At 41.9% G+C, this 14750-nt stretch overlaps 2 protein-coding genes across 2 annotated transcripts in view; both read left to right on the top strand.

Moving 5' to 3' along the window:
* Nucleotides 1-14750, top strand: part of LOC137578844 (uncharacterized) — a 128182-nt gene that overhangs the window by 84281 nt on the left and 29151 nt on the right. The window contains exon 2 of the mRNA XM_068292444.1: nucleotides 3321-3484. The gene's annotated coding sequence lies outside the window, so the exon portion shown is untranslated. The remainder of the gene's footprint in view (nucleotides 1-3320; nucleotides 3485-14750) is intronic.
* On the top strand, nucleotides 8075-9966 carry hng3 (hinge3). Its single transcript, XM_068292595.1, has 2 exons — nucleotides 8075-8635; nucleotides 8772-9966. Exons 1-2 carry the CDS (start codon nucleotides 8503-8505, stop codon nucleotides 9728-9730), a joined length of 1092 nt encoding a protein of 363 aa, XP_068148696.1. The 5' UTR covers nucleotides 8075-8502; the 3' UTR covers nucleotides 9731-9966.

Here is a 14750-nt window from a genome sequence, read left to right as displayed (position 1 = left end):
AAAACACAGTTTCATTGAGGCGACAATGATCGCTGAGCTTTTGTTTATTTGGTGTGTGTGTGTGTGTGGATGTGAGTGTGTATGTATTTTTCCGCTTCTTTATTTTGTTTGTTTTACTCTTGCGGAACAATAAACGGCAATGCGTGGGAATGGGAACTGTAGAAAAATTGCCATACATCCCATACCCTAACAATAAAGAAAAGTCATACTCATTTTATGAAAAGAAAGTTCGATTCAATTTAGCTACAAGAGTTCTGCAATCTCTCTGCATCTCTAACACCTTTTCCTGACCTATATGGCTAAATTTTGCAAGGATTTGCTTAATACGACTCAAATGAGTATATCTTATCGAACTATCCTCACACCAATAGGGCAATGCTATGGGGCTGACTTTAAGATACAGAGACGATCAAGTTAACTGCTCTCTGGTTTATTTGTTGATTTATTGCAAGGCCAGAAAGCGGGGGAGATGGATTGACTGTGTACTCAAGTGCTATGATCAGCAAGAAATGAATATCTTCCCAAGCCCATATCGTACGACGAAAATATTGCAAGAATTTAAAAATCTCTTACGCAAAAGGATTTCAAGTCTCTGTCAAATTTAAATTCAAAGTTCTACTTTGGTCCTACTCAAGAACATTTGCTTGCACTTTTAAATCATCTGATTTCCATGGAAGATAACAAATTGATTAAAAAAGAATAGATATAATTCCGACTTCAGCCCGATCGAATTCCAAGCTTTACTTTACAAAGTTGGTGCCCAGTTTAATGAAGGTAAACTTCAATGAAATCGATTTAGTACTTTGGATTTTACAAGTTTAAACGTATCGTTTGAAGTTCTCAATTGTTTTTGTGTTCGTAGCAAATTATTCATAACTAATATCACTTTGTAAGTTCTGTGTGTGGCCTTTATAAAGATCAAATTTACTTCAGAAATCTAGTTATCGTTTATCTATAGATTAATTTTATTCTTTGATGGACTTTGTTTCTGTGAACTTGTTTTGATTGCTGCTAATTGACAATGTGTGTGGGGGATTTAATAGAAATCTCCTTTTGATTATTATATGCACGAGCAGTTAAATAGTTATTGCATTCAATTCAAATTAGCAGCAACAACAACCAACCAACCAACGAACAATAATCAAATATTCATCATTATTAATGAGAATTGACTACTAAATAGAATAGGATTGTTGCCACATTAGTCAAGCATTGCATCTTCTTGAAAAACAAACCGAATGAATGCAAAACAAATGTAAGCCAATTGCAGAATGAAGCCAAACAAAAGTCGAAACCGAAACCCAAACTCTGGATGGGAAGCCCAAAAGAAACAAAAACCCGACTACATGACAAATGTCAATGGCAGAAGGCAAATGAACTGTTGTCAAAATAACCCCAGCCCTATTAAAAAAAAAAAGGACACTCTGCGACAAAAGGCGCACAAAGGACGCGCGATGGTAGGACGAGTATTTGAGTATTTGTAAAGCTGCCAAAGGATATCATCGATGGAAATGTGCAGCCGGCAAACTGAGGCGCTCACAGACTTACTCACCGGGTAGACAGAGAGAAAGAGAGAGTGAGAGTGAAGAGAACCAGGTGAACAGATCAGAAGCGATTAGGGATTATTATGCTATTACGCAGGATACGATTAACAATGAGTAGCAGCAGCAGCAGCAACAGCAACAGTGGTGGCAAACAAGGATAACAACTGCGCCGCACGCCGCGACATATGCTATAACATTTTTTTGAGAGAACTGGATTGAAATTGAGGGGCAGAGTCAGAGGCAGAGACAGGGAATGGGAATGGAATTTAGGCAAATGTGCGCAACGGCAGCCGCTTGATTCTCACTATATAGTATAGTATAGTAGTATGTAATATTTTTTTGCTACCCTAATTGAGTGGAAAAAAGGAAAGGCCAGGAACAACGATGACGATATTGCATCTGCAGGCGATTGTTTTTGTTTCTTGGGCCGGCTGGCGTTATATTTGTATTGCATTTTACCGTTGCACCGGGCTTTTTCCTGGCTGCTGCTGGCATATTAATTGTTGGGGGGGAACAAGACAGCTGAGTTGAGCCAGCTTCTAGGACCCTGCTGCTGCTGCTGCTGCTGTTAGTCAGCTCAATTTGTTGTTCAAGTACTACACAACTTTGTTACTCATGTATGTTTGTACTTACATTCCAATCGATTCGATCTTTGCGAGTTTTTGTTGGTTTTTGGGCATATTTCCTGGTCATTAGGCAATGTCGCCTTCATATGTCTAGAGTCTAGACAATGCTAACGATAAGGACCTCTTCTGGTGAAGATTTTGCCAAATGGCCAAAAGGTTGGCTGACTGAAACAGTGAGTGAGTCATTTGGTTTGCAGTTGCAACTTCATTAGAGAGGGTAGAGACAACAGGTAGCGCAGATCGTCCTTATCGAGTAAATATTATTGCCACAATCCACTTTCCCGTCCCATCCACATAGCAATTTTCGCACAAAATCTCGGCAGGTGGTCGCTCCGAACCGAGAGCTTGTCTGTTTTTGCGTTTCATCCTCCCTCCCTCTCTCTCTCTTTCTATGTCTGAATTTTACTTCATTTTTTGTTCGTTTCTTCTTTTGTTTTTGGTCTCATCCTCGTCAATTTGTCGCCAGTTGCTAATTGCTTATGGTTTTCTGTTGTGTTGTGTTATATTGTGTGTGTTTTGTTGTGTGTTTGAGGTTGAGAAGGCAAGAGATGAGCCCAGAAGAGTCCATCACATTTGGCATGATGGATGGATGGATGGATGGATGGACTGACTCGGCTGATTGGCTGCTGCTGCTGCTGAATGTTGAGCTGCTTAAGCCTACAAAAGTGGCAATGGCCATTTGATATGTTGAGCAGCTGCAGCAGCATCCTCTTTTAGCTAGATAACAACTCACATACATAAATTGGCATTAAGGAGAAAACCTGTCGACAGCAATGAAAAATGCAAAAAGTAACCAGTCGGAGCCAGCACATTAAGTCATTACATTTAAGCCAAAGCAAAATGAATTGTTTTCTGATTTCTGCTCTATGATTTGTCTTTTCAAGTTTTAACTTATTATTCTGTCTAGATGTAATTTTATCTTGAAATGTATTAAGCCTTGGGTGTACCCGGCTCGAAGAAGACAAAAGGTTAGCAAGTTGTCCACCACCACACTCCATATTTTGTTCACTTTTCCATTTTTAACTAGTTGAGAATTGCAACTTAATAAAGCGTAAAGAGATTGACAATAACAGAAATGATCTTCTTTGTGTACAAACTTATTTTCTACAATCAAAAGTTTAATTATATAATTTTCTATCTTTAATTTCAGCCTAAAATAAATTACCATTGTATTTTTTAAAATTTTTTTTTTGTGTAATGTCAATCAAAAGTGAAAATGATAGTGAAAAGAACAGGAATAACAATTGCAGCGATTGTCAAGTAAAAGATGAAAAGGAAATGGATGTAGGATGAATCAAGAATGCTTCGAATTGGGTAAGTTTATTATTTTCTTTACTATTTCTTAACAAAGTTCTTTTATCTTATCGCAAGTTTCATCTTATCACATATCTAATCTTATATCTTAAATTTAGAAGTTGACACAATATTCTTTTAACAGAAACCTATTTATATACATAGGTTTCATATATACAGAAGTACATATATCTATATATTTTCTTGATCTGAGCTTATAAAAATGATAATTGTTATAGAATTGTAATAGAGTTCTTGCTGGAAATTAAGAAGATATTTATGACAGAGCAAAGTCTATTTAAAGCATATATTAACGGGTCCTTCATTTTGATAAGGATAAGGAAAATTCTTACCAAATTTCTTGGGATATATTTTTTTATTTTCCCATGCATTCTGAGGATGAAAGTCTTTCCCAAAAAAAAATATATGAAACCCACATGGTAAATGTCTTTAGATCTCATCTCATATGTGCTCTATGTGTCTGTGTGTGTGTGTATATATAGATGCGGGCTCCTTCATGGGTTTTTATCAGCTGCAAAACTTCCAACTTTCAAGTGACACATGAGCACAAGATAACTCACAGCTGCTGAAGGCATTCCACGCACATGTCCATCCATATAGCCATATAGAGAGAGAGCTGTAGAAAGAGCCATGTGAGATGCATTGAGATTTCTTTTCTGTTTGTTTTTTGGGGTTAAATGCAAAGAATCGGGCGGTGGCCATGTGCTGCTCTTTGCTCTTGCTCTTCATCAGCGACGGCTGCTGCTGCTGCTGCTACTAAGGCTGCATGCCATAAAAATTATGCGGCAATTGCCGGCGAACTGAACTGGTTGCCTGCTGTCGATCGTTGCCGGCTGCCTTGCATGTGTGAGCGCAAAAAAAAGAAACAGAAGGAAAAGAAAACTAAATGTGAAAAACAAAAGCGCGACCGGCGCACACATGTGATATTGGACAGATGGAGAGGGCAGGGTATAAAACGGGGGAAAGCGACGGCCAACTGGGTGTAGGGGAAATAGGGAGGGTAGGCCAGGCAAAAACCAAACGTCCTTGCCACAGCAGCAGCAGGAAGCGCCGCCAATCATAAAAACTTGAAAGAGCCCAAGTACACACACACACACACAGATGGTGGCAGAGCAGTTTGCGCAGACGACACGTGTGCAGAATTTCCGCGCAAAAAAGGAAAAATTGCGACAACGGTGGAAAACAACGTGGACGCGGACGCTCTGAGAGTTGTTGCATATGTCGCAGTTGCTTTTGCTGTTGTTACTCTGTTGCCATTGCAATCGCAATGCCAATCCCCGAGGCAGCTGTTCGAATGCTCTATGCCCGGCCGGCCACCAAAAACAAACAGTAGCCGTGCAACTTTCTATGCCCATGCAATCAAATTGCAAAACGCACCGCAGCAGCAGCAGCTGCTATTGCTGCTGCCAATGTCGAACGACGCCGCTTGACTTTCATTAGCATTTCTAACGGCCAACGCAGCTGCCAAAGACGGAGTTGATCTACAGACATTTGCTGCTGTAGCTGTTGCAGTTGCTGTTACTGCTGGACGCGAACTGGATCGATCGAAGACATCGTGATGCGATGGCGATGGCTCTTGCCTGGTGAAATCCGTCTGTGCCTACACAGCACACAAAAACTAAGGAAATCTCTTGATGGTTCTAATTGCCAATAGTTCTGGCATAATTAAAATGAAGTAGAAATGATCTAATAGCTGTCATCTTCTGAGGCTTCTTCATTAAGGGAATTCTACTTTCAGGTGGCTTGTTTAAGATACTTCTTTGAGCTTAAAACTTTTGTTTTGGTATGTCTTACAAAATTTATGAAAATTGTATAGATAAATTGATCACTCCATTACTGTTTCTAATTCAGAATGCATTGCATTTCTCCAAGTGTAGTCAGAGGCCAGACTTGAGTCCAGCAGCTGCTGCATTTGCGTTGTAAATATTTTTAATTGCTATTGGAATTTTTTCATGTGCGCTCCATGGACATCTTTCATTTGAAGAGGAGAGTCGCAGAGTTGCAGTCGGATTGGAGTCGGAGTCGTGTGGGTTGATGTGGTTGCTGACTGCAACCCAAACTGTAGCAAAAATAGTAGAATAGCCAAGAAACAGTCGTTTGTCCGGTTGATCGGGATACAAAATTTATATTCCGATTCCGTTTTCAAGAGGCTGCCCGCATCTAAATACGTGACAATTTTTTCGTCTTGCTTTTGCTGATCACAGGCAGGCGGGAAAATTCAATTAAAGCCGCTTGGCCAAAGCAAGAGCAAAAGCCAGATCAACTCATTAAGAAAATGTTTGCTACTGACCGTTTGACATAATAACTAGCCACATTAGCAGCAATTGGCATTGGCCAATTAAATTTTTTTTCTTCCCGTTTCCAAAGCTAAGCAAACCAAGCTAAACCAAGTCAGAGACTATCTTGTGCTCTCTGTTTATCGGTTGGTGCTGTCTGCTTTCTTCTTGCCACGCTTGTCTTTGCCTTATAGGCAACATTCATTGACACCTGCAATTGTTGCTGCTGTCGTGTTCATGTTGTTGATTGGCAATCAATTTGTTGTCAGTTTTTATGATTCGCAGTGCGTCAATGTCAACTAACTGTTTTTTAGCTGATCTGTGTAATTTATTATGCTGTTGCTGATAGACAGACACAAGACGAATGCTGCTGATGTTGCCAATAGCAATTAACAGCGGCAACAATGTATGTATACACGGCAGTTTGCATAGATTTGACTCTCATTGTCAGTGGCATCAACAGACAATTGAATTGCCCCATGTGGGTGTTACTCTTGCTGCTGCTGCTGCTGCTTGTGCTGCCGATGTTGGCGCGTGTGCTGTTGCCCGTCGACGTGGCATAAAGTCTAAGAGTCACCAAGTTAGTTGTGTGTCTGTCTAACTGTCTGCAAGTGTGTGTTATTGCCCAGACATATAGCCAAGATAAGCGGCATAATTATGCAAATTTGTTGTAACAATCAACAGCAGCAGCAGCAACAGCAACAGCAGCAGCACGATCACGACGGCAACATTTTTTATGTGCTAAAACGTAAATACCGTCAACAGCAATTGCACTTGCCATTTATGGGGCGTTAGAATTAAAGTTATAACATAATCATTTGTGATAGATTTTTATTTGGTATTTTTTTTTTTTTCCTTTAGCATTATGAGCATTTAATCAATGAATGAATCACACAACGTTTCTGAATAGATTTGAATACGTTTTTAAGAGAATGGGCAAAATGTTTGTTACCTAAGTTTTATGCGATTACAAAAGGGACTAAACAAAGCGATCATAAATTGCTTGTTGGCTTTGGCCATAATAAACAATCAAGGCAACAGAAACAAAAACCAAATTTGAATACAAACATTGACAATTGACAGACTTGTCGTCGTTTTCTTCTGGTCTGGTGTCTGGGGTCTGGGTGTAGGGGAATTGAAATGGGTTATAAGGGGATTGGTATGGGATTGGAATGACTTGGCCTGCCCAACAAATCAATTGCAACAAACTGTAGAGATAGTAGGGACCGATGGCAGTAAGCAATCACATTGATACGCGATCAGTTTTGAGATTCGAATTCGATTATGGCTAGGCTATATCTCTCTTATTCACTATCTCTCCGGCTCTCTCTGTTCGAGAGGTAGACTCTACTATACTACGCATGCATAAATGCCTTTATAATCATTTCGTTGTACAAAATTTAGACGTCACTTAGCTGTCAGTGAGCTGACGAGTTGAAGCTAAAGCTGGAGACAGCAGACAGTAAGCACATTGCAAGGCATATAAAGCGGAGAATCAGCTCCAACTTCAGTTGGACGGACCCAGCACCAGATCATGTCCATATTTGCATTTTTGAAATGACACATGGAAATTTTCGTTGTTTTGCCTTCGAAAGCAGAGCAAAGCGGGGCCAGCCAACAGATTGACAGCAGCTGCAACTGACTCTGAGGCAGACGACGGCGACGGCGACGACGACAACAACGGCAACGATGAACCTGGGTCTGGAACGGCTATAGACTTTTGTAGACTATGACCATGTTGTCTCTACGGGGAATTTGGTTGCTTAGTTGCTTGGTTTGTAATGGTAAGCGAAAGTCGTGCGCAAATCCGAGCAGGCGACAGCATATGGATATGTTATATGGCTATGGCCCGGCCGGCCGGTCGTTGCCGAGATAATTGCTGTCGCATATTTTCAGCGTCCACTTGTTGTCGCCGTCGCAGCAGCAGGAGCAGCAACAGGCACCGGCATCAGCATCAATTGCCAGCGGCAACATGTGTTGTGCTGTTGCCGTTTCCATTTCGGGCAACATGTTGCAATCAGACGGTTGGTCGAACGGCTGTGCAAATATTTGGATGTTGGCGCGTTGGATAATTAAACGATATGAAATTATTTTACGAGCCAATGCAAATTCAATTGCATGTTTTTCATGCATTCTGTCACCACGGTGCCAAGTTCAATGTCTGGAACGTGCATACATACATATAGACATATGCACATATGTATGTATAAAGCAAGAGATAACAACAGAGAGAGAAGAGAAGAGACTTAACGCCAACGCAAAAAATCAAAGCTATACAAATAAGCAAGTGAAATAAGAAAAGAAATAGCAATTGTTCGACTCTCTGAATACTCTGTAAATCAAAGGGGACTTAAGTTTGATCCTAAGTGACGCCTCTGTTCTAGATCCCTGCTTAGTTGTCCTTTTATCATGTGTAGTAGCTTGGTTTAACTCTTCTCCTCGGGTCCCCAATCTCTCCTGCGTGTTGATACTCAACACTAAATGATTAACTCATCATACCCCACCTGTGGTAAATGCAAGCAGTCAAAAGAGAGAACAATCCAGAACATTGCATTGTCATGGTCTGCTGCTGCTGCTGTTGAGAAAGAGAGAGAGAGAGAGAGAGAGCAAACCATAAAAAAGAGCACAAGAGAAACTTCTCTCTCTGGACACTTGAATTCGTCGAATGCGAAAAACGAAGAGATAGAGAGAGAAAGAGCACTTTTGGTTTATTTTTCAGTTGACTGATAAAGACGCAGGCAAATGGATGTGAACAAGTTGATTGCTGAAATTCGGCTTAGGCCGGCTTTATGGGATCCAACACATCCGGATCATAAGAATCGCACGGAGACAAAACGTATTTGGCACAATTTGTCTGAAATAATTGGAGCTAGTGGTGAGTAGTAGTTATAGAGGCGATAAATGCAGATAAATACAATTGCAAAAAGTCTTCTTCTTTATGTGCACACTCTCTCTCTCTCGCTCACTTTTTGTCACTTGCACTTGTTCTCTCTCTGTGTTGTGATGCACAGCGGATGATTGCCGAAGTAAATGGAAGAACTTGCGTTGCAGCTATCGTCGACATTGTCGCAATGTTTTGAATAAATCTCAACTTGGCGAATCCATGGGCTCTGAGTGGCCATACTCGGAGCCTATGAGTTTCTTGGATATGCATGGCCTGCTTAACGACAGCATCGGGAGCGGGAACGATGGGAATGACAATGGCAATGATGTGGGCGATGCGGTGGCGGACACAGATTCCGCCATGTCATTCAAGGAGGAGCCAATGCCCACAGATGATATGGAGGCGGACAATGATGCCCTGATGGAAGAGTTTCGTAATGTGGCCACACCTCAGGCATTGAGGCGGCTCTCCCATAGCATTTCTCTGGCCAGTGCAGCAGCCGAGGAGCAGGCCAACGTCCAAATGCCTTCTGGCCAGTCATCCAATACCCAGTTTCCCAGCTTGAAGCTCGAAAATGTCCGATATGGAGTCGGGGCGGGTGGTGTTGGTGCGGGTGCTGGAGGTGGAGGTGGACCTTGTGGAGTGGGCACAGCCACGGCAGCGGCTGCCGCTAGTAGTTGTCATTGTGCCAAACGTGTGGATGAGCAGGTTAATTTTCTGGAGAATCTTAAACGCGAGGAACAACAATTGATGCAGTCGACCAATCAAGATTTGGCACGATGCAAAAATGTATTGCATGTGGGTGACTCTGATTACAATTATCTAATCAGCTTTTTGCCACTTATGAAGCAAATGTCGCCACTTCAAAATGTATTCTTTCGCGCCAAAATGGGTGAGCTATTGCTGCAGACAATGCAGCAACCGCCAGTGGAGCAGCAGCAGCAACAACAACAGCAGCAACAACAGCAAACACGGCAGCAACAGATGCAACAGGAGCAACCTCAGCCCTCGCAAATGTTGTTGAACCAACAGCAGATGGCCTTGGACCAGGCCCAAGTGAGCACCAGCTCCACAAATTGGAATTGAGACTGAGAACTAAAAATGAATTGAACCTGAGCTCTCTGAGTATGAGTGAACTCAATGTGAGAGTAGCGAAAATGTTAAAATGCATATGTGAGCGCGCATGTCCAGTGCACAGTGGGTCAAAATGTTGAGATTAAAACGTTTGCTGTTAAATAAAACAAAATGTTGCACCCTAAATGCTATTTTTTTCAAAATTTTAAGACAAAAATAAAAAAGATCTTTAATTATGTATTTGAAAATCCTTTCTGCTTATCAATTAGGAACGTTGGGGTCCCCAAGAAGTTTGAACCGTATATGGCAAAAGGGTAACATCTTATATAAGTAGTGCTCAGGTATTTTTAAGCTAGTTGAACTCGATGAAAGTGCAATGTACCATAACATGCAAAACTCTTCTCCTCGGCGTCATGATCATCATGATTGTCATAATTATTATCAAATGTAGACAGAAAAGAGAAGGCCACAAAGACAGAGATACAAAAGAGGAAAAAAGGGAGAGAGGGAGAGAGAGAGTGACAATCGTGTGGGCGTTCAAGTGGCATGGCCAGCTGCATTCTCTCTGGTTGTGTGTGTGTTTGTGTGTGGAGCAAGGGCAGCTTCAGTAAGCAAGTTGGTGTAATCTCGCCTCGCCTTTAGCCTGCCCACACATGTCCACATTGAACTGGGAAACCACATCAATAAATTATAGTAGAATGAATCCCAAACCCATCCCTCCACCCCTGCCGTGGGCCCCCTAGCCCCATTTTCATCTTAGGGACCGAGGCGAAAGACGATCGACCGATCGTTGAATGTCGAGTCAACTGCGGTGGTCCTGTGTTAAAAGCCAAGTCCAAAGTTAACATGACCATAAAAAAAAGGCCAGCAACAAAGCAAACAAACAACAGCAACAACGACAAAATCAGGGAGTAAGAGGGAAGAGGGGCATATGGGGGAGGGGAGGGCGAATAGGTCGCTCGAAAAATCAACGCAGCTGCGGATGACGAATCGAAATTGACATTGAACTAAAGTCGAGGCAAGACACAACAACAACATCAACAAAGAAGTAGGTAAGGTAAGGCAAGACGAACGGCGACAACTTTTGTCGGGGATGTTGTATATGTTCCTTGTTGACTGTTGGATGTTGAATTTGAACTTGTTGCTGCTGCTGCTACTGCTGCCAAGCAGCAAACAATTCACCAAGTTGCCAACTCTCTGCACCATGAATTCCAATTTTCAATTCAATTCAATAGTTTTACCCGTTCAAGCGTTCCAAAAGAAAAAAAAATCGAAATCGTTTAAGGTGTGTTCTTGAGCTTGAACGTTGCTGCTGCCGCTGCCACCGCCGCTGTCGTTTTGCCACCGTTGTTGGAGAAACGGTTGCAGCAAACGATTGGATCTGTCGATGTCAATAGGTGGTAGGAGGTGGGGGCGGTGGGGCACCTAGCAATTTGCAATTAAAGAACATTTGCAAATCGAATGCAAATTGACATTTGTCACTCGAACTCGAACTCAAGATCGAGAACTGGGGAGAGAGAACGTGCCCATTTTCGGTGGCCCCCATTTTTTTTGCCACCGTTATGTACCCAAGCACATTCCATTGCCAACAGACAATTCCACCATCCAGTTGGAGCCCCTTCACCTTAGATTTACCTCTTTCTAATTCCCATTGTTATTTGGTACTAACCATCTATCTATGAGATTATGAATTTGTCGGCAAGTGCGTTCATTATTCTGAGGCGTTTAATGAGTTTTTTTCCTCATTGCTTTCTGTTCTTTCGTTTACCACTTTTCGGTTACCTTTTTTGCCAAGACTTTGGGATTCTGGCACTCTCCGGGTTGTTGTTTCAACTGTTGCCGCCGTTGCCTGTTGTCTCGTAAAGCCAAAGCAAATGTTTGATGGATTTTCGCACCTTTCTAGCTAAAGCTAATCCACCGTTCCGATCCACCACCCGGCATAAACGTGTTAAATGATTCAACTATGCCATCAGCCATAGAATGCATTTACCTGTTGCCGCGTTGTCGAAGCCGTTGCCGCTGCTGTTGCTGTTGTTGTTGCCGTCTTTTTTGTTCTTTTGCCGACGCCAGCCACTATCGTCAAAATGCAAATTTTCTTTCTATTCTCTTCACGTCAAATATTTGTATAGATTTCCACCTTATCCTCGGTGCCAAGTGCTGCATTCTAGCACACAGGTGTTAAAACTCACAGCTCATTGTTAATGCGTGTGTGCGGAGGATCGCTCTGCCTCTTCCTCTCGCTCAGTGTCTCTCTGATTGTTGTTCTTGCCGCATCCTCATCCGTTTTAGTGCCATGTTGCGGAATTTCCAGAATTTGCTTAATTCATTTGATGGTCGTCTGCGAAAGGGTTCGTTCTCAATAATATTGTGATATTCATTTATTATTTTGCAAATGTACCAAAGTACCTGTTCAGGTGCAATCATTTGCTTAGGTAAATTATGACATGTTGTCCCATAGTATATTAAAATTGTTCACAGTTCTTGGTTTGTTTTCAAGTTATCCATGTCCTAAAAATAAGCATTTGAATCTGTTTGCTGCTCTTAATCAAGAAGTTTTCTAAGTATGCTTTGTTGTTGTTGTTGTGTAGAGTCGTGCTCTTATGCTTATATGCGATATGACAAATCCAGTTTGAATTCTTAATCTATAAGTAATGTGACATGATCATTAATTAAAATTAAAAAATTTTCATATCACAAATGTGATTAGTGCTAACAAGAAATTCTTGGCTGTCTCATTTTTCATGGCCTTAGATTATGGCAGAGGGAAAGGAGAAAAAATGAACGAATTGAATCGAGTCGAGCCTTGACACCTCTTAAGAAGCTTATGCACATAAGAATGCACATTATCCTGAGGGAATATACTTCTGCTCCTGCTGCAGTTGCACTCTTGCTTTCTCTTTCTCGTTCCCACTCTCTCTCTGTCTTGTGTTTCTCTTTGTCTATTGATTGACTATAATCTCGAACCGTTGTGCCGCCACAAAGCAATCAAAACATGCACTTAACATTTTGGTGTCGGGTAGACCCCTCACCCAGAAAGAAAAAACCTAACCTCAACCTGGCCTCATCGTTAACACCAAAAAAAAAAAAAAACTAAAGATGTATGTACGTATATTTGCTGACTCACTGAGACAACGGCCGAAAATATTGTTGTTGTTGGCAACACCCGCGCGCCCCCCTTTTGCCCAGCCTCACATAGTTTGGGGCAAAGCAATCAAGCCAAGTCGCAGCTTTGTATTGCCATTGCCTCGAAGCAATCAATGCTGTATGACAGCTAGGTTAACTGCCCCCCATTCCATCCACCTCCTCCTCCCATCGCCACCATAACCATCCTCATTTCCCCACCATCTCCTGGTCGGTCTGTCAGTCCGCGCTTCCTCTTGATTTCGTTAAGTAAATCTCCAACATGGCTGGGGCAACCTTCACGTGCGCGTTGCCGCCATCTGTCCATCCATACGTCGGTCTGTCAGTCCGTCTTTCCGTTTGTCCATCGTTCCATGGCTCGCCTCGCAACTGTCGAGATCATGATCATGGCTTTAACTGGCTCTTGGCAAAGTACGTGTATTTTTAACTCTCTTAGCTCTGACTCGGTCTCTGACTGTGGCTCAGACTCTGAATCTGACTCTTACTCTGGGCACTGGTGTTGGTTGGTCTTGGACTGCGTTGCGTTATTTTGCTTTTGCGTTTATTATTGTCTCGTTGTGATCTTTTGGCTCGGTCTGGGCCGCTGTCTGCGTTTCTGTTTTCTTTTTAAACGCTTTTAAACACCTGAGAAACTTGCTTTTTAATGTGCACACATGTGTGTGCGAGTCGCGATCATCATTATCATCATCACGTTCATCATGACGATCATCATCTCTGGGCTGCCTTGTTTGTGCCACGATGATGAAGCAAATATAACAAATCTCAAAGTTATCAACTGCCAGACCAAAGTCGAAGCCACAACCAAAACCAACCATATTGCTTGCTCGCACCTGAGTAAATCAATTGACGCGCACAATTCTAGGAATTCTTAGGGGCAGCCAGCAACAATCCTCACAATGTTTGATGGGAGGGGAGCCTCATTTGAATGCGTTCGGTAGGCGTTTTGGTTAACCCTTTTAGGTCTACATCCGTGTATAAAGAAATACCAAATTACATACATATATGACATTCGAATTCTCTTTAACCCAGAGATCACAATCTGATCGATTTGAATTCTCCTGTTAACACAAATGTTTAACTTTTTAGTCTTCATGTAAACATTGACTTGTTTCGCCCAGAATAGAAGGACATTCATCAATGATATAATAATACTTACGACGAAAAGAACTGGTAAATCTTAAATTTAAAAAGTATTTACCAAGAAAAAGAGAGCAAAAGAAAAGGCATAATGGTTACATGGATGTTAATGGGTTAAGTTCTATTCTATCTATCTACCTACTCCTTGATCCCCCAAGGCAATGTCTGACTGGGGACGCTTAAGAGATTTATACGTAAATGATTAACTATTCTCCTTCTCTCTCTCTCTCTATCCCAGACTCTTTCTATCTCTCAGCTAAGCGTTGCCGGCTGTGGGTGCCACTACTTGGTGTGAATTTGTAATGCGTCTGCGCTTGGTCTCAGTTGCTGTTGTTGCTTTTTCCTTATATCTTTCTTGTTGTTGCTGCTGTTGCAGGCAGAGCCCCGAGGCAGTTTCCTCTGACCATTCTTTGGGCTGGCGATTGACACCTGCATGCATTTCTTGTTTCTGTTTCTGTTTCGGTTTCTCAGGTGTGCTGCTGCTGTTGCTGCGATGAGCTGCTCAGGTGTGTGATGTGTGTGTGTCTGTGTGTGTGTGTGTAGTATGAATGTTTCTTTATTTCATTTCTTCATCTTGTTTGCCCCTCTTTTTTTCTCTTCTTTCTTTAGCGAGTTGAGTCATCGACCATTAATGACATTGTTGTTGTTGTTGGTGGCTATTGGAAAGGATTTCATTGCTCATCTTGCTTGCTTGCGGTTCAGGTAAAAAGTAAATAGTTTGTTTGGCCATGACGTGTTTCGTTTTATGACCCTA

The sequence above is a fragment of the Drosophila tropicalis genome, unplaced genomic scaffold (genome assembly GCF_018151085.1).
Source record: "Drosophila tropicalis isolate 14030-0801.00 unplaced genomic scaffold, ASM1815108v1 contig_694, whole genome shotgun sequence".
NCBI lineage: Eukaryota > Metazoa > Arthropoda > Insecta > Diptera > Drosophilidae > Drosophila > Drosophila tropicalis.
The sequence above is the reverse complement of the archived record's forward strand: the minus strand, read 5'-3'. Positions and strand labels throughout refer to the sequence as shown.

Excerpts from the sequence above, each read along its gene's own strand:
- hng3 (XM_068292595.1), top strand. The coding sequence starts at position 8,503 with ATGGATGTGAACAAGTTGATTGCTGAAATTCGGCTTAGGCCGGCTTTA. Across the intron at positions 8,636-8,771 it reads TGAAATAATTGGAGCTAGTG|CGGATGATTGCCGAAGTAAA; the intron begins GTGAGTAGTAGT and ends TGTGATGCACAG.